The following is a 23327-nucleotide window of genomic DNA, read 5'->3' as shown; positions in this document are numbered from 1 at the left end:
CAACAGGAAAGATATATACATATAATCATTGTAGAATTCTCATAATTGTTGTTGGTGTTTATAGAACAAAATATATCTAAAGAATTGAAAACTTGTAACAGATACAGACCCAGACGTCAAAATACATCAGATGTGGTGTCTGCAACACTCGCCAGACCCAGACCCAGCTTAGGTGTGTTTTGGGCCCAAGAGAAACCAATTTACTCGGCTCCGATATTAACAATAAAATTAAGTTTTTGACAAAAGCAAATTTTCCAATGTCTATACTGGAATTTGGAAGTAAAAACCATTTAGTCTAATCTGATCCAAGGGCAAAATATGGACACTTGGTCTAAAGTGAGAAAAGAAACCCACATATACCATGTCTTCTGAATATTAATAGCAATGCTACAGGCAAAATAACTGCTTAAATAGAGCTAGAAATAAAGAGCTAGAAATGCACTTTGTACAAATTTATTCCTGTTAATTTATACATACACGTGCAGTTGTATTTCATATTAATGTAAAATAATTTTGGCACATAAATAAAGCAGACAGCACAATCATATTCATGACAATAAAACCCAGGGTTTGTTAGAGAAATGTCATGAAATTTCCCAGACTGTCATATTCCTGCTGCATCTGCTGTCCACCTGAAGCTGTCACTACTCCTGAAGTGGATGGCGTTGTCATGGACACCAGCCCTGCAATGTCCGCCATAGCTACAGGAATACTGTGACTAGCACCTTGCTGTAAGAACTGCTGCTGTGGCGTATGCTGCGTGGCGACTTGCCCACCTCCGCCACCACTGATGTGAGAGACGATGAGCGCCTGCGTCACTGCCACAGAGTCTATGTTGGTGGAGTGCGCCAGCTGTTCCTGTGGAGACACAGTTGAGCTGTTCATCATGGTCACCTGCTGAGCTGTCTGCTGCTCTGGGACCTGGGTCTCTCTCAAAATGGAGGGCGCCATCTGCTGGCTGAACTGAGACAGGTAGGCAGGAGAATCACTTGAAGGAGGAGGAAGTGGGGGAGGGGGCAGTTTCCGATGGTAACCATGCTCACCGGCCACAATACGAGCAATCTTCATCAACTGTGTCCCTTCAACATCGTCCGTTGTTGATGGTGGCAGCCAGTCACTGTTGTTATTTTTACGTGACCGGCGTCTCAGTTTTGGCGATTTTAATGTCGATTCTACGACGTTGTGTTTCTTTTCATGTTCGCGGAGTTTGTCTCTCCGCGTCGACTGGTAATCACACTTTGTACACTTGTAAGGCCGTTCACTGTTGTGGAGACGTTCGTGCCGCGTAAGATGACTTTTTTCCACGAACGCCTTGCCACACTGACTACACACATGACGTCGGATCCCCAAGTGGGCTCGCATGTGACCTTTAAGCTGGCTCCGCTTGGGAGTGAAATATGCACACTGTGGAAACTGGCAGTGAAACACTTGACCTGAAAAACAAAAACAACACAGCAAATAACACAGGTATTATCTGAAGGGTGGGGGGGTGGGCGGCAGTGGGGGCAGTTGCTATTCCCTGATAAATACAAAAGTAACTATTTCAGCTCAAAAGACAATCTATAATATTGTACTCTTCTTTTTACTTTTACACCTCTACTCCTTATTAAATTAAGTATGACACTGCTTTTAAACTGATCATGCAGATGTACTAATATATTACATCTTATATGTACAGATTATTTTAATCCATCATATGATGCCATGTGGGATAGTGGGACACCCGAAGTAGTAGACATTTTTATTTTCAACCCGAGATGAGACTTGCCAAGTCCCACGGTTGAAATTTCTCCCAATGAAGATGTACTTTTTCTATCACATGTGGCAGAATAAGATAAATTCTTCTTCTCTCACCCATTCGGTAAATAAGCCATTATTTTACACAGACAGACAAAAATGGTAGAAAAGTAACCTTTTTATTTGACCATTTTATTAAAAATAAACTACACTATTATATTTGGTGTGTGTGTTTCATGTGTTAAGTAAGTTTAACACTACACATTAACAAGATAACTTTTATAATGCAGGTTTTAATCACAAAATATAAATCTGAAACAGTCTTGTTCTATAGACAGTTCATACCAAATATCAATCGAACTTATCTGAATATTGGAATACATTGTTTTTCGTCATTCTTCTTGTTAGACTAATGCTTAATTTTTTATTTCGTTTTTGATGACAAAAAATATATAGTTTTTATCCGTTCAAACAAAATGATGAGTTTATCAAAACAATAGTTAGCTCCCCTTGTTGTCAGGAGTAACCATATTGGATTATAACAGTATAAGAAAAAATACATCCGAAATAGTGGAAATTTTGTCCTGGGATGAGGCAAATTTTTATCACAAAAGATGAATCTGAAACCTAGTGATGAGTTCATAAACATCACAACAGAGTGAGCTCCTGATGCTGTTAAGTGTAATCATGCAACTGATGGCTCATGAAAGATAAATGTAGAAATATCTTTCATAGCAGTCACTCGTGGGATATTCAGACTTTGCCGTGAAAACAATTGAGGGTAGCGATTACATGTAGTTGTTCCCATAAGGGGAGATAAAAATTATTCTCGTTGAACTAGTATCAGGTGTCTGATGGGGAGCAAGAGTGATACCTTCCCCTAAAAGGCGTGGTCGATCTACACGTTATGCTCTGTCTATTGGTCACACCCAGGGTTCGACAAATCCACCAGCCCGTCATCCCGGGTAGTGAATATTTAGTCTGGACTAGTGGAAATTATCAACTGTATTATTATAATAGGAAACTAGCCAAAGCTTCTGTGAGGGCTATGGATTTCTCAAACATTTGTCGAACACTGTCACACCACAGAACGACCATCACCTGTGTGTATCCTCCTGTGAGCGATCAGGTGAGACTGGTACTTGGACGAGAAGCCACAGGTGTCGCACAGATACGGACGATCGTCGCTATGGACAACCATATGTTGAGACAAGGTATTCTTGGTTGCGAATGACCTCTGACACACTCCACACTCATAAGGCCTCAAACCTGAAATTTAACACAAAAAACATAATGTGCTGCTGAAGTAAGGAGACAAGAATTGACAACTACATGTGTACATAACAGTAAATCTACATAAATAACAATATGAAAATATTTCATTTTGACATGGTTTTAAAAGTGCCTTAGGCTCCACAACCGGTTAATTCAGTTCTGGTTAGACTATATTACTGTCGGAAATAGAATAAAAATTATTTTCGTCGATTATTTATTACATAATAAACTGACAAGTAAATATTTTGTAAATATCTATTTAATGATACTCTGCCTAATTTAGCATTTACTTGTTTGGGCTCTCACTGATGTACAAGGTGGTGTTTACTCTTGTAATTAAAATAAAGATGTCAGTAAACAGGTAATTTGTGCACTTTATTGGAAGAGACTATAACATATTTTGGTCAACATGTGTCAATTTCATTGCTGTTGTGTACAATATGTGAGGGACTGTTCTGATGAAAGAAAGAAAGAAATGTTTTATTTAACGACGCACTCAACACATTTTATTTACGGTTATATGGCATCAGACATATGGTTAAGGACCACACAGATATATAGAGAGGAAACCCACTGTCGCCACTACATGGGCTACTCTTTCCGATTAGCAGCAAGGGATCTTTTATCTGCGCTTCCCACAGGCAGGATAGCACAAACCATGGCCTTTGTTGAACCAATTATGGATCACTGGTCGGTGCAAGTGGTTTACACATACCCATTGAGCCTTGCGGAGCACTCACTCAGGGTTTGGAGTCGGTATCTGGATTAAAAATCCCATGCCTCGACTGGGATCCGAACCCAGCACCTACCAGCCTGTAGACCTGTTTCTGATGATGGTTTACCCCTATATCCCTCTCCAAAACAAAATTCTTTGTAGTCATTTATAAGTAACTTTTCAGCAAAACTGTAAAGGACAATTCTGAGTTTGTGATCTATTATACCGGTATTAAAGGTGCTATCTCAATGTTGCACAATGACAGCTACTGCAAATTATTTCTTAATAAACTTTCGATTTAACATTTAAAGAAGACACCTTTAACTATATACCCATAAATGATTAAAGGAAATAATTTTATCTACTAGCAGAAAATACATTTTTATTGGAAAATCTTTATCACAAACAGATGCTCACATATAACTATGATATAGCACCTTTAAGTGGTTGCAAGATTGTGTAAATTTTGAATGTACTTATATTGAATTTATATTCAATAAATATGTTTGTCATAATTCATCATTTATGCTGCAATTTGAAATAATCAGCTAACTTACAGTTTTAAATTAAAAGTTTGTTTAAAGCGGCTATATCCGGAATATTTGTATTATTTAAGCATATAGAACAGAAAATCCAATTATGTTTGGTGCATATATGACGCCGCACTCCGCATTGGTTTCACTATGCTGGCTTATCCAGGTAAAAAACAAAGCCAGTATTTTGAAAGTGGGACACTTTTGACGGGCTCCTACTGATCTCGGTTTTCATTAGCTTATCACAAGTGTGGAATTTCCCAACAACAGATCACGTGAGATGTTGCAATTTTTGAACAAATTTAACTGTCTTGATTGAGGGGTCGTCTCTTGTCTCCAAAACATATTTATTCCATAAAGGTATGGTATAACGCCTTTCTAGGGGTTGGTGGGTGGGGGATTTGCCATGAAATTTTCACAGTGGCCAGCTGTTGGCATACGCGTTAGGGGGTGTTACTAATTACGTAACACTCTAGGGGTAGAGGAAGAGGGTACTGTGTTCGATTTACGTAACGTTTTTCAAGACTATATGTTATTTTTATTAATTACTTAGACCTAAAAAGGTGTTTTTTGAAAATGTGCGGTCAGTCTAGGATCGATCCCCATCGGCGGGTATATAAAATACCATGGTATGTGATATCCTGTCTGTGGGATGGTACATATAAACGATCCCTTGCTAAAACAAAATGTAGGGGGTTTCCAAGGCGCGTGTGCAGGGATTTCAGCGGGGTTGGGGTTATAGACTGTGTTGAGCGAAGTTTATATGGGGCCACGGTCCCCCAGAAAATACATTTCATTTTTTTTTAAGCCTGGGCAAGTAAAGGTTTCGACCTTCCCCCCCCCCCCCCCCCCCCGCCCCCACTTTGCACATGCATCCGACGATTCCTCTCTAAGATTATTTGTCAAAATTACCAAATGTTACACATCCAAAAGCAGATGGAAGGAAGAATAGGATATGTTTTATTTAATGACGCACTCAACACATTTTATTTATGGTTGTATGGGGTCGGATGATTATTAAATCAATATGCTTTAACTTTGATGTCGTTAAACAACCCCCACTAACTTTACCCTTTCCAAACGAAAGAATATTTATTTGAATTTGTCGATTTTAACACGTAAAATTCAGAAGTGAAAACGTCTACTTTAGTATATTTTATTTTTAAAATATATACATGATCAATGTGTTATACAAACAAAACTTTGAAAGTTCTACTAACACTTTATAAAATATTAATTCTGAAATAGGAAGGTACGATTGTCGATAATACGTTGTCAAGATCAAACCAGTTTTAACGAAAGACTCTAGTACCGTATCCTCAACCGAACGTTCTTCGTAAAGCGCAAGATTTCTCTTTTAATTTTTTTAGACGAACCCTATAATTTGAAATTGGCAAACACACGTGTTAACTGAAACTGACAACAGGCTGTCATTTGTGCTTTGCCGAGCTATGGTGGCACAGGTGATGAATCGAGCGTATACTTTTGACGATGATGTTATAATATGGTAACCAGAGAATGTAACTTTAAGGGTAAATGAAATTGACACATATGATCAAAATGTGTTATAGTCTGTTCCAATAAAGGTCACAAATTACCTGTTTACTGACATCTTTATTTTAATTACAAGAGTAAACACCACCTTGTACATCAATGAGAGCCAAAACAAGTACCGGTAAATGCTAAATTAGGTAGAGTATTATTAAATAGATATTTACAAAATATTTACTTGTCAGTTTAACATGAAAGAAATAATTGATGAAAATCATTTTTATTCTATTTCCAACACTACTATAGTGTCCAATAATCAACCAGATGTATTCCACTCTGAACTAAAATACTGATACATGCACATATGTCACAGTGCTCAAGCTTAAGAATTAAAGAAACATTGCTATGGCTATTTTAAATCTGCCTACAGCAATTACAAAAAACCAGAGTGACTTTTGCAGAATTTAAACATGACTGAAAGGTTATTTTGCTGTATGTAGACATATTTCAAATGTACAAATGTTAAATACTGGCAGATAACGTACAACAGGTGTATACATTTTGCAGTTGTTGAGGTTTATTGATGACTGTAATTCTTATCCAGCAGCACAGAAGTGTCATCGGTGATGCTCCCAGGTAATTTATATTTCAATGATCACAATTGCTGTTGGTGCCATTGTTAAGTTCAAGCTCTGATGTCAATGGCCGAAGCTAAATACAGCACTAGGTTTTTTATTAGCTTTCAGTCCTGGAAATAGCAAGGCTTGAACTTTAGAATTTATTACCATCAGCAATTTTGAGCCTGCTGCTGCCATTTTAAACCTGGCAGTAACTTTTTGTAACAAATTTATATTAAAAAAAAAAATTGTCCATTCAACTGATGTCAGTAATTTTTATCCACTGGTAAAACCTGCAGTCAGGAAAACAATTGCCATTGGTGTATTTGTTAAGTTCTAGCCGTATAGTAGCATAGTAAAGTTTTTTTGTTTTTTCAATATCCAAACGAAAGGATCTATAAAATACATATTCAAACAGAGGCTACCATACATACCAACATGGCCTCTGGTATAACAGACATGGAGCTGAAACAGTTGATAACTCAATACCTTCAATAAGGGAAGACAACTCACCAGCTCCAGTGAGGAACAGACAACCCAACAACTCTAGTGAGGAGCAGACAACTCAATATATCCAGTGAAGGGCAGACAATCCATCAGCTCTAATGAATAGGTCTCACTACACAGATCACTTCTGGGTGAGAGTTCATTCATCACGGTCCACTATAGTTCCTAATTGTGACACAAGTTATGGCTCACATATTCACTTCTAGGAAATGGTGAAGAATTAAAACAATATGTATGTTTAATGGTAAGCCTTCTGGCTGTATTTTGCCCATGCTATTTTGTAATATTGTCCATTGACCTTTTGGGACATGGGCATATAGCGTAAGAGACAGCTTGAGTGAATTGATTGATAAACCACCTGTTCGGATCGGTATTACAGCCAGATGTGGTCATATAGGAAAAAACAGAGACTGAAATGTTCTCAATTTTGGAGTGAAAATAAATGCTTATACATAAATATAATGTATGTTCCCAATGGTGTATGTTGTTAGTGCCAACGAGAACCCCTTCCATTTGCAATCTTCATTTGAAGTTGGGCAATTTAACATGGGGTTCAATGGCAGATGACATCTGTGTAGTGAGACCATAATGTAAAACATGAAATTACTGTTTATCCCCAAAAATATAAGTTTAGCAAGCCAAAATGAAAATGTACTAGTGTAGCATCCTTATAAAAGGTAATTTCATCAATATGGATTTTAGCCAAGCTTATGGGGGCCCTCTTTGGGTAAATACTGCAAACATGTCAATTTTATTTATTTTTATTATTTTATTTATTTATTTATTTATTTATTTATTATTATTATTATTATTTTTTTTTTTGGGGGGGGGGGGTGGGTTGTAAAAATGTATATGCTAGTGTTCTGACATGCAATATATAAATTGATCTGAGTGTCTAACATTGAGTTTCTCATTGTAAAAGGTAAAAATTCAAGGTCACAAGGTCAATATCCAAATTCACCCTAATTTCTGTGATTTTGTGCATAATGAAATTTTTTTACTGTACAGTCATAGTGACAAACAGTTTTGATGGTATTGTGAATGTATAACATAGTATTCTACTATAAAAGTAGAAATTGTATCTGCCATTAATAATGTGTGGATCTTCATGCTGAAATATACAGGAAAAAACCCAGGATTTCAAGACTTCACTATGCAATAATTGTTGCCCATAGCAACTATTGATGAAAACAAATATTTTTAATGAACTAACTAGATAATTAGCTTCTTTGCATGTTGCTTATATCAGAAGTACCTAAAAGGTCATACACTACAATGTAGTGACTGTTTGTTTCATGGTCATCTATTGTGTGAATGTGATATGAAGTTTTATTGGATGGTATGGTGCATCTATCTTTTGGTGTATTGGTTAGAGTTCAAAAGTTACACTGATCTAGTATGGCTTTTTATGGTGTAAATTACCAAATTATTAAACTGACTACAAATGAAGTTTGACAAAATCTGTTAATAAACTTTAAGGTCTCACTACACAGATCACTTCCGGGTGAGAGTTTATTCATCACGGTCCACTATAGTTCCTAATTGTGACACAAGTTATGGCTCACATATTCACTTCTAGGAAATGGTGAAGAATTAAAACAATATGTATGTTTAATGGTAAGCCTTCTGGTTGTATTTTGCCCATGCTATTTTGTAATATTGTGCATTGACCTTTTGGGACATGGACATATAGCGTAAGATACTGCTCGAGTGAATCGGTTAATGAACCACCTGTTCAGGACCGGTATTACAGCCAGATGCTGTCATATAGCAAAAAACTGAGATGCAAATGTTCTCAATTTTGGAGTGAAAATAAATGCTTATATAATGTATGTTTGCAATGGTGTATGTTGTTAGTGCCAACGAGAACCCATTCCATTTGCAATCTTCATTTCAAGTTGGGTAATTTAACATGGGTTTCAATGGCAGATGACATCTGTGTAGTGAGACCATAGCAGACGACTCTAGGTTGCATAGTACCAAAGAAGAGAGTACCGTGTCAAGGTTCGACGTGCACTGTCAAATATTTACAGAGTAAAAGCAGCTATGGGTGTGATTGGTAGTAATGTGTGACATTGATTATTTGTGCAAATACTATTATCCATTGACAATAAATAAATACACTTTTATTTGTTATACAGTTGTTATGCAGTATATACCAGAGGTTGAAACTAATGCGGGGTACCCCCAAAAATGGAACTGCAATTTTCAGCAAAAATGACGGTTGCTATTAAAAACATAAATTAAATCTCTTAAATGATACGTGACCCCCCATTTTCTTGCAGCTAGATTAGATGTGAGGTGCCACACTTTCTATTGCTGTACTTCCTGGGTGTGTTGAAACGCTGCTTATATCAGTTTTATTAGTAAACGTTAACATTTTCGGCAATAGGAATTGATTTGGTCTAATGGAACCTCAAAAAATCTAGTGAGGGGTAGACAACTCTCCAGCTCCACTGAAGGGTAGACAACTCATCAGCTCCAGTGAGGGGCAGACAACTCACCAGCTCAGCGTGAGTAGAAGATATTTCAATAACTCTAGTGAGAGGAACTACGAAGTTCATTCTGATCAATCATGATAGATAGCATTTGGAAGAACTAATCCTATAGTGTATTCCATGGATATGTGCATTCAACCAGTCCAGTCAATAATTAAAAAAGATCTATATTCTACTCTTACTGACATTCACCATACATAATCAATAAAGTTAAGAGTTATTATTCATCAGTTATTGGATGTTGTCTTTAATAGAAACCCACTACATTTTTACAACTACCAGTAGTAGCAAGGGTACTTTCAAATGTACTTTCTCATTAGACAGGATAGTATATACCACAGCCTTTGATATACCAACTGTAGAGCACCAAATGGAATTGGGGGGGGGGGGGGGGAGGGGGATGTCAGAGAATGGATCCACCAGAGGAATTAGTCTATATGTAAATGGACCCTTGCTGTAAGGATCAAACAATGTATATACACACACACATATATTCAAAGGGTTTTAGATTGCATAAAAATTTAGCTGATAAATGTTGTGCCCAAAATACATATACAGTCAGACCTCGCTACGACGACCATGTTTGTTCCTGGGTCACAGTATCGTTATATCGAAATACATATACAGTCAGACCTCGCTACGACGACCATGTTCGTTCCTGGGTCACCGTATCGTTATATCGAAATACATATACAGTCAGACCTCGCTACGACGACCATGTTCATTCCTGGGTCACCGTATCGTTATATCGAAATTGCCAGTGTATCAAACTGTCATGAGTTATCTCCACTGCCAAAATAACGTAACGAAAAATACTAATTAATATTAACTGATGACTGAATAGCATTTAAATAATTAATGCATTGTGATTATTATCAAAAACAACAAATGCACGTACATATATTAAATATGTTTTTAAAAAACATCATTAAATATATTAAACAAGGCACATTCACTGTCAGTCCAATCAAGACACCTACGATTGGTACCTGTTTCGCTTACAAAATATCATGAAAAGAGAAGATTTTATTGGTTAACTAAAGGCTTATTTGCAAAAGCAATACTTACATGTCTACAGATTTCGCAGACATCGGTACCTCAGACAGCATGTGACACAGTCAGCTCACTATGAGATCAAGGATTCTAAGTGGCTGTGTGTGTACTGCCAACATGCTATGGTATCTGTGATTATGTAATGTCATTGTAAAGAGGTGTTTTCAGACGTCGGATGTACGTTTGTTCCTAATTTACTCTGTCGGTGTCAGAAGGTGTGAATTCCGGTGTAATGAACAGAATAACACTGATGTTCCCGACGATTTGTGGTCGGATGGTGTAAATGTCGTAGTAACGATGGTCATTGTAACGAGGTCTGACTGTATATACATGTATATACCCAAAATAATCACGCCCACATTAAGTACAAACATGCTGACCTCAAAAAATTTCACCTCAAAACCACTGAAATGTTAAGATTAATTAAGATTAAAATAACTTTGAAAGCATTTCTGAATATTGACAACAGCTGTTAATATTAATGACAGTAGTGAACTAAAACGACCTTCCTGCACTCATAAAAGACAACGCCCCGGTTGTGCCCAAATTAGTGAGATTGAAAGCGCTGATATACCTGTACACTTGAAATGATTCTATGTTAAACTTTTCTAAAGTCAGTGCCATGCATGGCCAGTGATCAGTTCAGATTTAATAACTCATAAAGCCTTCGAACATCAGTGATCTTCTTAAAGAGTATTACACTCTGTATACACGGTCTACGTTTTAACCTGTATTAGATGGTTTGAACATCAGTGATCTTCTTAAAGAGCATTACACTCTGTATACACGGTCTATGTTTTAACCTGTATTAGATGGTTTGAACATCAGTGATCTTCTTAAAGAGCATTACACTCTGTATACACGGTCTACGTTTTTAACCTGGGTTAGATATGCCTTTAGCCGAGCCAGTGAGTCTTTAAGTATTTATAATAAAACTGATTAATTACAGCCCAGTTACTTTATCATGTTATTCTAATCAAACCTAATTGGATGGATGACTTGCATCCAGCTAAGCACATTCCAATATGAAGGTTTTTAGGAACTGCTTTGTAAGAAACATAAATGAAAGGAATGTTAGTGTAACGACACCCCAGCACATTGTTTGCACTGTCTCTCTGCACTTGACAAACTTGATGATTTCGTCTGGGACACTTACATGTAATTTGTTCAGAGATAAAGCAGCAGCAGCTACACTTTGCAAATGGCAGCAGGAATCTTATAAATAAATTTACAACAGCATTTCATGTGTATAAATGGGTAGGTGTATAAGACCACTACACAATTTCTCACTAACCATTAACCCACTGTCCTGGACAGACAGTCCAGATAGCTGAGGTGTGTGTGGCCTGGACAGCTTGCTTGAACCTTAATTGGATATAAGGATGAAAATAAGTTGAAATGAAAATGAAATGAATGAAATGCCCTGATACTGGCTCTAGCTGTCCTGTACATGCTATACCATATACCGATACTACACAAGTAATATACTTGATATATATACCTTATCCTTTTCATAAATAGCTGGTTAATTTCATAGTAATGATATCACACTCTTCAACACTGGAATGATTTAACCGATAGATGAAGATTTTATTTCAATGTAAAACTTCATTAGTGCATCCATTAGTGCATCAAAGATACCATTCAACCCTAACAATTGAAGGGACATACCCTAGATTTTAAACACTAAGGCATATTTTTTACTATTAGAGCCATGTTTGATAACTGAAATTAGACATTATTTAGATTTTATTGTTTAGATTATCCATTTCAGTACATTCGAAGTGCTTTTGGTCATCCTGATGTTTTTAATATCACAAAATGCATTTCTCATATTTTTAAAAATGACATGTGTGTCTGAGAAGTAACAGTTATGGAGGCGAGCTTTATCTATTTTTAGAGGGTAATTCACTATTTCAAAGTCACAGACTCTTGTTTCACTCAATTGTAACTTTATCCAAATGTGTGACTGGTTTATAGATTAACTAAACTTAGTGTTAATTATCAGTGTTGAAACTAGGGTATGTCCCTTTAACCATGGCAATCGTCAGTGCTATGGAGATTGCCACGGAAAATGGAAAACAACATGACAATCTGTATACTGTAGATCCTGAAATTAATGCATCCCTAAATTAATGCCAGTGACGGTGGGCAGACTAAAATGTGACATGAAATTAATGCGAGTGGCCTCCCTTTGAAATATTACTTTTCTAACAACACATCTGTCTTCAATGTGATCAACTCACTAACATGTCTGTGTACACATCAGTTAACCTGTTTAGTCCCTAGTGGTTTTGATGAGATCAACTCAAAGCAATAATTTACTTAACGTGTATAGTTATCTAAATCTAGCTAAACAGCATACATGTATCATTACAAATGTATCTTCCTTATCTGTGAATGGCGATTAAAAAGTCATAATGAAAGAACAATTCACAAAGTGGTGTGCCGACAAAGTTACAGTGAACTTGAACAGTAAAAACAATGAAACGATCAACCTCAGGATTAGCGTACTAAAACCCATTCATGAATGATGCGTCGGTTTTTGACAGGGTGGCCAAAGACCCTGCAATCATCATACATGGATGACATCTTGCTGTTCTATTGGACAATTAGTCTGTCTCATCTACATGTATGATGAATTGTTTTCCAGCTGTGTTTTATGCATATATTAATCTTTATTGTTTTTGTTTTTTAATAACGTCGGACACATAAGACAAAACATAGAAATAAATGCATCATAACACGAACTTGCATTTTTCGCATTAATATTGTGATCGCATTAAGTTCAGGATCTACAGTATTCTTTATGTATCATCATGATGTTTTAAAAAATTTGGTCAATTATATACATGTACAAAATTAATGAATAGTAAAATCTAGTTTGGACTACTACTCACTATTGCTAATATAAGGATGACCAGCTTACTGGATATTTTAGAGACTGATATTCTATGCAAGAAAATGTATAATGTGTAATTTTAGCCATTAAACTGGCTGTGTTAGTCAAAAAAATGTTACAATGGTAACAAACACAGGTTATTTTCTTGAATAAATAATGAATATGCCTGACCCTGTACTTTCATTGTTCTCTACAATGCACTCTGTCTGACTACATGTAAACCACCCTACTAAATAATTAATTAGCTAGACCAGAAGCAATTGATTCTACCTTTAGTGACCACAGACTTGAATACACACTGTTGACTGTAATCTCTACACATAGTTATAAATTAATTTAAACAAATATACTCTTCAAAAAAAGTAGGGGAACCTGAAATATTAAAACATACATTTTGACCACAGACATTCTAGTAAGTAACGTTCAGGTCATCAACACACCAAAACATTCCATAGTTTGCACATGCATCACGCAGTTGCCCTGTACATGTGTGTGGGGTGTCATTCTCAATTTTGACAATTTCCAGGAAGGTCCATTAATCACTGTGGAACATTATTTCTGTCAATCTTTTTCATTCTCTTGATCATACAGTTCTTATTGTTTTGTTTTTATTGTTTGAATTTGCGATTTACTGATAAAAAAACGTCAACTTTTAAATTTCACTTCTGATCCCAATCGTCCTTCAAGATCTTTGGTGGTCATAAAACCTACTGTAATACTGAACTACCAGTTATAATGTTTGCCCAAATAATTCACTATTATCATATATCCATTCCCCACAACTAATATACCTTACAATTTTGGCAATTGTAAAGTCTTATTAAGAGTTCTCCTACTTTTTGTGATGAGTATATTATATATTATGTCTGTACAAAGGTAAATAAGATACAAAAAGAGATGGATTACATACACATACATACAGGTATATAGTACCAGGGCTAGCTCTGGGTGATCAGAAAATGTTCGCCGAATTATAAAAAAAATAGAAGTAAAACCTATTGCTAGTTTGCAACAAAATATCAATTATTACACAAACTGTTTTCGCCAAATTAAAATAAAATTTGCCAATTGTGCCTAAAATTCGCAATTGGCAAATTTGGCGAGTGGCAGAGCTAGCCCAAAGTACATACATAGATCAGTGATTATGAAAAGATAGACAATAACAAAATGTTCTTATTAGATAGCAGACACTGATTTCCGGTCGTCAATGCCATTGCCACAAACATGTACATAAACTACTGATCAAAATTAGACCAGGGCTCCATGTTTTTGCTTATTACATAGAGGATATTTCATGATTTTTGTCAAATATGATTTATATCTCATCAAGTGAAGTTTGCAATCATATCTCACGAGTTGCACTTGTGCAACAAGTGTGATATGATTGCAAACTTCACAAGATGAGATACAAATGTATCAATCATATTTGACAAAAAAACCCATTAAATTTTCTATTTATTATACATGTATAACTTTTGGCAATTTACCTTTATTTTTAAAATGCCAGCAGCAAAATAGTTCCAGTTTTCTTACAGTGAAGATAACACTTTCTACAGTGATGATAACACATTTTAGAGTGAAATTTTGACTCAGAAATGTGTTATCGTCACTGAGTGACTGAGAACACTTTTATTTCACTGATATTTTAAGATATTTCACTAAATGTTATATAATAATTTAAGATATTTCACTAAATGTTATATAATAATTTAAGATATTTCACTAAATGTTATATAATAATTTAAGATATTTCACTAAATGTTATATAATAAAAATGTACATGTATGATTTATGGAAATCTGTGGCAGAAAAAAGAAAACTGTATTATGATGACTTGTTACAGTTATTAAAATCAAGCCATGAATGTCAAGACTGGCAGGTGTTCGACTGGGATGAAACACATGATGCACCCTGGGTGATGTGGTACATGTAGGTACTGGGTTCACACCTCAGTAAGTGCTCCCACCCAGAGTGAGTTTTAATGGCTCAGTGGGACCCATCTTCTCCCTTACTAATCTGTCTTTTGGTCAACTCTAAAATGTGTGCCCAGGACTATGTGCTTGAACCATAATTGGACATGTAATACATGTATAACAGGGAACAACCTTTTAACATTTTATAATTACATATATGCAGTGATCTCTGAAATTTGCATAGTGAATCGAGACATCATTGTAATCAAAAATGTCCCCTGTATATATAATGAATGAAAATGTAACAAAAGTTATTTACAAAACCAAATCACCGACCACATGAACATGCACATCAACTCACCTGTGTGTGTTTTCTTGTGTGCGAGGAGATTGTTTCTCGACAGAAAGCGCAGGCCACATTCCTTACACGGGAACTGCCGGTCCCCGAAGTGCCGCGCCCGGTGCTGGATCAGCAGCTGAATCCTTTCCGCCTGGAACGTACAGCCTTCCTGGTCACACTCGAAGGGCGGGCCGGGGAAATGCTGCCTCATGTGGTTGTAGTAGTTTTTGTTCCACTTACACTCGTATTTACACAGCGTGCACGTGAACATGGTCCCCACAGTGTGAACCTTCTCAATGTGACTTGCCATTCGTTCGTTGCTCGCGGCTACGTAGTCGCATTCCTTACAGACCCGATGCTTCACGGGCTGGCTGTATTTCTTGGGTCGACCCAGCTGTCGGCAAGTCGCAAGCCGTGACTTTAATCTTTGCCTCGTTCCGGTTTCTACACGCGCTGTCCTCACAGATCTTGACACTTTTTTAACAGACATTTTTGTTTTTTTCTTAAACAGATGTTTTTTGTCATTTGAAGGATCATCATAATCATCACCATCATCATCAACATCATCGTCATCAACTTCATAATCAGAATGATCTCCCATATCAAGGAAGTCCTGGTCATAATAATGGCTCGATTCATCATCTAATGGCTTAGGATTACTACTGTTGTCGTCTGCTTCAAACGTGTCAGGTAGCTCATCGCTGCGATGTTCTTTCTTTTCTGGAATATTTTTTCTAGCCCTCTTTCTTCGAGTAGCCATTTTTTCTGATACATTTGTATTAATTTCCTCTACTTGGGTATAAGTAGCATTCTTTTCTTCATCTTTTTTTATCTTCATTTTTGACCTGTGAAGTTTTAGTGGTGGAACTTTCAATTCTGATCCATCATTCACTTCAGAATATATTTTTATTGCTTCTTCAACGTCTTTTCTCTGCTTTTTACTCTTTCTACCTTTTCTTTTCACAGGTTTAGACACATTAGCTGTTTTAAATTTATTAAATTTAGCACCATTTTGTTCTTTGTTTACAAATGATGACTCGCTAAAATCCATGTCCATGTTCCATATGTTATTGTGCATTTCTGTCAGGGAGGACAAAAATGTAGTCTGAACACTCTTGGTTAAACCTTTACTGTGCGATTTGTTCAGGAGAGGTTTTTCCTGTGGATTCGAGATCTGGGTCACAGGAACTGGAAAGTATTCTTCATGAATTACTTCCAAGGAACTGTTCTTTACGACTTGACCCAAGAGGTCAAAGTACTTATTCCTCAAACCTGGGAATGCATCGACGTATGGCCCCAATGATATAGAAGACGTGTGTAGGGTTTGCAGAAGGAGATAGAGACTAGATTCATTGGTGGTGAAGAAGTTCTCCGTCTGACTGATTTCAATGAGGAAGTCGTGAGCCACAGTCGACCAGTTAATATGCTGGAGAAGGGCGACAAAATACTGTTCTCGCTGCACCACATCGTAACACAACCAGCTGATGATCAAGAACAGCTTAATCTCTGGCTTCAGTTTCTGAACTGATCCACTCGACAGGAAGGTGTTAAATCTGATCGCCGTTTGGTTAAGAAAGCCATCTTCCTTAACAGCATCAGGGAGATGCATCTGAAGGAATGCTATTGCATCCTCCTCCAGAGCTGTCAGCTTGAACTTGCATGCTATGCTGTACGTGGTTATGATATTGCCAACATGCAGGTTACACCTTATGACCGCTTCACAGGAGAGTCTCAAGGGTTCCACCTGGAAGCTGGATGCCAGACGGAGGACCTGCATGAGGTCTGTCTCCTGGAGGTCTATGTAGCCTGAGTACATGTAGTTGATGAAGCTGGAGAACACATCAAGGTGGTCAAACTGGAGCTTCAGAAACTCCTTCTTCACATCCTGGCCATAAAGCTGGTTGAACAGGACCGGGCTCCAGGCAGCAATCACGATTCTGTGGCAGAAGAACTTGACGCCTTTGATCTCAAACACCAGGTCACAAAATTCCTGTTTTTCATATAGTTCAAACAGCCTGTCAAGCAGGTACTCATGCAGTGACTGCCTAGAGACTACCGGCATGATGGATTGAGATATTATGGGCATGTCATTCTGGACAGAACCTTCCGGATAAACTGTTTCTGGATGTCTATCAGAGGTTGTCTCCATCATTTTCAAGTAGTCACTCACAATTCAACAGTTATTAAATCCATTTACATACACTATTTCTAAAAATGTCTGATTCAGCCACATCAGTTATCTGTAATAACAAAATATACAAATTTTTAAATATACATACACTACATTTCCCCCCACTCATATGTATATGCATGCAAAGAAATTTTAAGGGAGACAATTTTGTACAATTTAAACTGTTCAATTTAGAGTTATTTCCCATAATTATTATTTCTAATTCATAAATAGGTTAATCTATTGATACATACATGTATTCAAATCAACACAAAACCTAAAAATGTTCTTGCAAATTTCATCCACAAATCTCCATGCATGCAAATGTATGAACATTTTACCTCTCAAAACAGTCATGTAAATGTATGTGCTTATTTTCACTAATAATTAGCCTAATTGTTCAGTACTACACATATGTAATTTCTCATCCCTGTATGTTTAATACAGCAGAGTAAAATAAAAAATAAAATAAAAAAAGACTCACACAACCTTCCACCCCCAAAAAGATAAAAACAATAATAATAAAGAGAAGACTTTCAGTGGCATTTTATAACTTGGTTAAAATTACTTGGTGCATAATAATGTACACACCTAACACTGCAACAACTGTTACTATTCTTAAAGTCCCAAGAGTTACCTCCCTCAACTGAATTATATTGCTTGTGACTGTATATTAAGTCCCCAGTATGATCCGGTTTAGACAGGACTCACTGTAATTTGTAAAAAAAAAAGTTTTTATAAGTTTTAGATTTATTTATTATACCAATTCAATGAACTTAAGTTTTATTTCAACTGAAAATTCAGACAACAAAATAAGAAGTGTTTAGAAACCCATGTAGAGCAGAAAATCCATGGGGTGGGGGTGGGGGTAGGTGGGTGCGGGCAATGACATGTAAGGCATACGGCCTGACCTTTTTATTAGTTGTTCCTTGGATTCTCCAATGTAAAAAAATAAAACGAAAATACAACTGTTGCAAAATTTATGGGGCCCAGCACCAACCTTAGATCGCTATCACTGTAGAGGAATTTTATGTAGGCAAAATGCTCACCCATGACAATTTTCTGCCTGCTTAAATCAATTTTCAACCAATAAACACAAAAGTTGTATATTTTGTGGTGAACACTTGGTAACAGCAAAGACCGTTATCAAGTTTTTATTTTCATACCTGAAAGGCTATTAAAGTATATGCCAACCGTTAAAAAGGTAGACCCGAGTTTTCAGCCATTTGTACGATTTTTTTTACTAACAGTGTTCTTGGCGACTAAAATTTACATGCTATATAAAAAAAAATTGTTTATAAGTTACCAGTGTTTATGAATGTCTGCTTATGTTTGCAGTACAGTTATTTTGTTCATTTTACTTTGTAATACATGTTTTTATGTATGTACAAAATTAATGGAAGGTAAAATCTGGTTTGGGACAACAACAAACACGGATATATTGTTTCTTTTGTTTGAGGAACAAATTAGAAAGTAACTATTTTCTCCTTGGTTGAAGTACATAAAGTGTTTGGAAGAGAGTGCTGTTAGTGCACTATATATAAGGAGGTGGCAATATTTTTTTATCATCTCGGTTCTGGTGCATGCAATTTACACTGTTTTGAAAGTCTATCTCACATTAAATTTGTGTTGTCTTTTTATAGGTTGGCGAACCGTGAGAATAAGCAGATGAAGGTGAAAAGCCACTGGTGCGGTAACGGCTCATTATAATTCGTTTAGAGGTTTATGTTGCAAGTGTGCATTTTCAGACTGTTGAGTATGTAATTTTTTATTATGGAATAAAGTGTGGTATCTCAGAATGTGCACCACACAGCATGCCACTTACTTGTCATTTTGTTTAACGTATGGAGGGTGTGTGTGTGTGTGAAGGAAAAAACAGTGATATACAGACACTGATATTGTTAGAATGTAAACAGGAAAATACCTATAACAGGTAATTTTAGTCATGAAAAAGATGTTAGTTGTAATCATGTTAAAATGCCACCCAGAATAAAATGTGAATTTTAGGTGTTCAAATGCAGCATTTTCAGCCTTCTAAACATAGTAACACCATTAACCCTGTTCTGCAGACCCTGATTATGTCAAACATTTAACAAGAAGTTAAAGTTTGTGTTGTTTAATGACACCACTAGAGCAGTTTTATTAATTAATCATTGGCTATTGAATGTCTAACATTTAGTAATTGTGGCAGTCTTCAGAAAAAACCTGCAACATTTTACCATTAGTAGCAAGAGATCATTTATATATGTACTTTTTCACAGAAAGAATCTTGCAAATACATGATATATACAAGTATATCAATCGCAGAGCAGTGGTTGGGGCAAAAAAAAATAATAATAAAAAATAATAATCAAAGAATGAGTCTACCCAAGGGGGTTTGATCCTAGGACCCAAGCACCTTAGTCGAGCACTCTGCTGACTGAGCAAGATCACACCAATGACATTTAACAGCCAGTAACTAAACAATATAGTTTGTGTGGCGGGGCGGGTGTGTGTGTGTGTGTGTGTGGCAGGGCAGGTGTGTGCGAGTTTGGTGGGGCGGGTGTGTTTGTGTGTGTGCATGTGTGTTCGTGCATGCGTGTACATGTGTATGTGTGTGCATGTGTGTGTGTGTTTGTGTGCATAAGTGTGTGTGTCTCTGTGTGCGTGTATGTGTTTGTGTGTGTGTGTGTGTGTGTGTGTTTTTCTGCATATATGTGTATGTGTGTGCTGCTAAACCGTTAACTCTTTCTCCCCATCATAATTTATATGGTGAAGTAAAACACCATCTAATGACCACTCCAGTTCTAAGACCACCCTGCTATAATGACCAATATTTTAAAGACTGGAATATTTCCTGATTATTTGATAGTAAAATTACCCCGGTATCAAGACCACCCTGCTTGTACAGTTTATGACCAGTAAAGTCAGACCCAATGATCATTTTCAGTGCATTTGGACCCCACAAATGTGACCACAGCACTTACCGGATACCCGTCATGTCATATAAGTGACTTGCCAATAAATAATGTGATAAAATCTTGCCTAGTTGTCCACGCGATGGTGTTTAAGTTAATTTAAGACTGTGTTGCTCAAACTAGTAATTAAATAGACATATTTATTTCACTGGAAAGACAACAGTATTATTTTCCAACTAGGAAGTAACAGATAATTTATTGTACAACTTGCATACAATAATGTTGAAAAGTAACAGTTACACAGAGTAACATGTTTTTATCAAAGCAAATTCCATACCATCCTAGTACTTTATTTTTCACAAAAATTAACAACAAATGCAATGATTAGCTGCAATGAATCAGTTGAGACACAAGTCACGAGTTTGTATTACCTTTGGGGCAGTGGATTTCCTAAAACATAGAGAGGGTGTCATTTGTCCAAACAGTTGTTAATCTCTGTTGTGTAATAATTAAGAAAAATAATGGGTCCAAGCTTACAAATAACTGAAGCAGACTTCACACTTGATTATTCTAGCATTTCAATGTAAATGCCAATACACTGTTATCACCTAGATTATAGTATTAATTTGATTAGTTTAAACATTGCTGACGACAACTGAAAAGGAGCGTGGGACATAAAATTCACAATCAAAATTTACAAAACGATCATCATTTTAAATGTTGGTAATTTGGTATTTGGACCATCCCACTATTTAAGTCTATTAAGACCAAGTTTAATAAGTTCCACTGTACTAACCAATACGGACAAATATCTTAAATGGCTTCTCATAATATAAATTAGAAGGGCAATTAATCTGATTATCACTCTCTTCAATTTTTTTCACAGCAAGATCTAGTTATTAAGAGGAAATACGGTACTTTACACACTACTTTACACACTGCACGAAATGTGTAGCACATTAGTGTAAAACTGTTCATTCATACAAGTACATCTAAGTGTGTAATTAAGTGCTTCTGTGGTTCATATTTCCATGAACGTCGAAAATTACCACATTAAATGTTTATATTTCTAAGGGTATCACTATTAATTATAAAATACAATCAATAACAATCAAACTTTCATCTAAAAATTAATACACGGCTCAAGAAGAATCCCCACACAACTGTTCAGCTTTTCCTGCCAAATAAAAGAATTAGATTTTTACAACAAACAACTTTTTAAAAAAAAGAAAAAGGTTTTGCTTAACACCACCACCAGAGCACATTGATTTATTAATTAATTTTATAAGCTAATGGATGTCAAACATTTGGTAATTATTAACTTAAAGTCTTAGAGGAAACCTGCTACATTTTTTTTATTAGCAGCAAGGTATATTTTTTATAATAAGCACTTTCCCACTGGGGGCAGCACATACCATGGCCTATGATATACAAGTCGAGGTACACTGGTTGGGTGTACATGATATTGTATGTCTGCATGATATTTAAATAAACAATAACATTTACTGATTCAATATTAACTATTGTCAGATAAATTATAAAAACAATATATTTTCTAAAATTAACTACTATTTAATAATAATAAATCAAATAATAATTAGTATTTATTTTTGCTGTGATAGCTCTAGGTTATTAATTTGATCTAATACACATGTATGAGTAATATAAAGCAAAGTCAATTGTGAATTGAGTAAATGCTGTTTAATCTTATTATATATAATGACAGGTACCATGTACCCCCCCCCCCCCCCCCCCTTCTCTCTTCACACTAGTTACTTAACATTATTAACAAGTAATAATATAATTGAAGTATGCCATATCATTTATCATTTTATGGAGATCGTTTTATTAACTTTATTTATTAGGCACTTTTATGACTTTACTTATTATAACTATTTACAAAATCAAGTTTTAAAATTTTAAGGTATTAAAACTATATCTATTTTAGCCACATCTAAATCATAGTCGCCGGGTAAGAAATGTAAACAATCGTTACAATGTACTACATGGTCTACTGGAAAGGCCACGCCTACTTACACAAATGATTGACAGTATGGAAGGTGTACATGGTGTAGAAACTACGCATTCGTAGTGACAACACTTTGAACTTAAATATCAAAATACGATGTTAGAGAGAAATAATTCATAACAGTTTATCACACACTAATATCCAAACATCAGTCGGTTTTATAAAAAATAACAGTAATGTGACAAAATGCATTACTTTGCATGAATAAGTAAAAATGAATTTATAATGACGTACACAACCTTGAAATGGTCCCTGCGCCATCACCGGAAATACTGACTGCGTCATCTCCGTGTGCCAAGAGGCAATCACTGCATTAAATTAATTGCAGTTATTTTTAATATTGATTGATTCCTTCATATTTAAAAGGCGAAGTTTTAAAACAAAAATTATATGTAAAATATTAAATATATTTAAAGGTACGATCCGATCGTTTCTATGACAACAACGACACAAATGGCCGCCACAAGAATGGTAATCCCCGACAAACCTCATTATTAATTTATTCGCTTGACTTAACCCGCAGAGAAAGATAATTATGGTGAGTGAAACGATTGTATTAATTATTTAGTTGGGACACGACTAACTCGGAAGAAGTTTTATGAAATAAAAGTTTTTCCTTGTTTTTTCTAAATAAATTTTGACAACCAACA

General features: G+C 35.9%; 1 protein-coding gene across 2 annotated transcripts; it reads right to left on the bottom strand.

Moving 5' to 3' along the window:
• Nucleotides 1-439: 439 nt before the first annotated feature.
• Nucleotides 440-22977, bottom strand: LOC121369293 (zinc finger and BTB domain-containing protein 11-like). Of its 2 annotated transcripts, none has more exons than XM_041494258.1 (4): nt 22917-22977; nt 15603-17821; nt 2839-3006; nt 440-1433 (listed from the first exon to the last, which is right to left on the bottom strand). In XM_041494258.1, exons 2-4 carry the CDS (start codon nt 17731-17733, stop codon nt 574-576), a joined length of 3159 nt encoding a protein of 1052 aa, XP_041350192.1. In that variant the 5' UTR covers nt 17734-17821; nt 22917-22977; the 3' UTR covers nt 440-573. The 2 variants fall into 2 exon arrangements, with proteins under 2 accessions (XP_041350192.1, XP_041350191.1); XM_041494257.1 differs by having other exon boundaries at nt 22912-22970.
• Between the last annotated feature and the right edge of the window lie 350 nt (nt 22978-23327).

The sequence above is a fragment of the Gigantopelta aegis genome, chromosome 3, assembly GCF_016097555.1.
Source record: "Gigantopelta aegis isolate Gae_Host chromosome 3, Gae_host_genome, whole genome shotgun sequence".
In the NCBI taxonomy this organism is placed as follows: domain Eukaryota; kingdom Metazoa; phylum Mollusca; class Gastropoda; order Neomphalida; family Peltospiridae; genus Gigantopelta; species Gigantopelta aegis.
Note: the sequence above shows the minus strand (reverse complement) of the source record. Positions and strands in the feature narration are given on the sequence as shown.

Coding starts and splice junctions, on each gene's coding strand:
- LOC121369293 (XM_041494258.1), bottom strand. CDS start 17,733: ATGATGGAGACAACCTCTGATAGACATCCAGAAACAGTTTATCCGGAA. Junction 3,007..15,602: donor ACACAAGAAAACACACACAG/GTGAGTTGATGT, acceptor GTTAAATTTCAG/GTTTGAGGCCTTATGAGTGT. Junction 1,434..2,838: donor TCACAGGAGGATACACACAG/GTGATGGTCGTT, acceptor TTTGTTTTTCAG/GTCAAGTGTTTCACTGCCAG.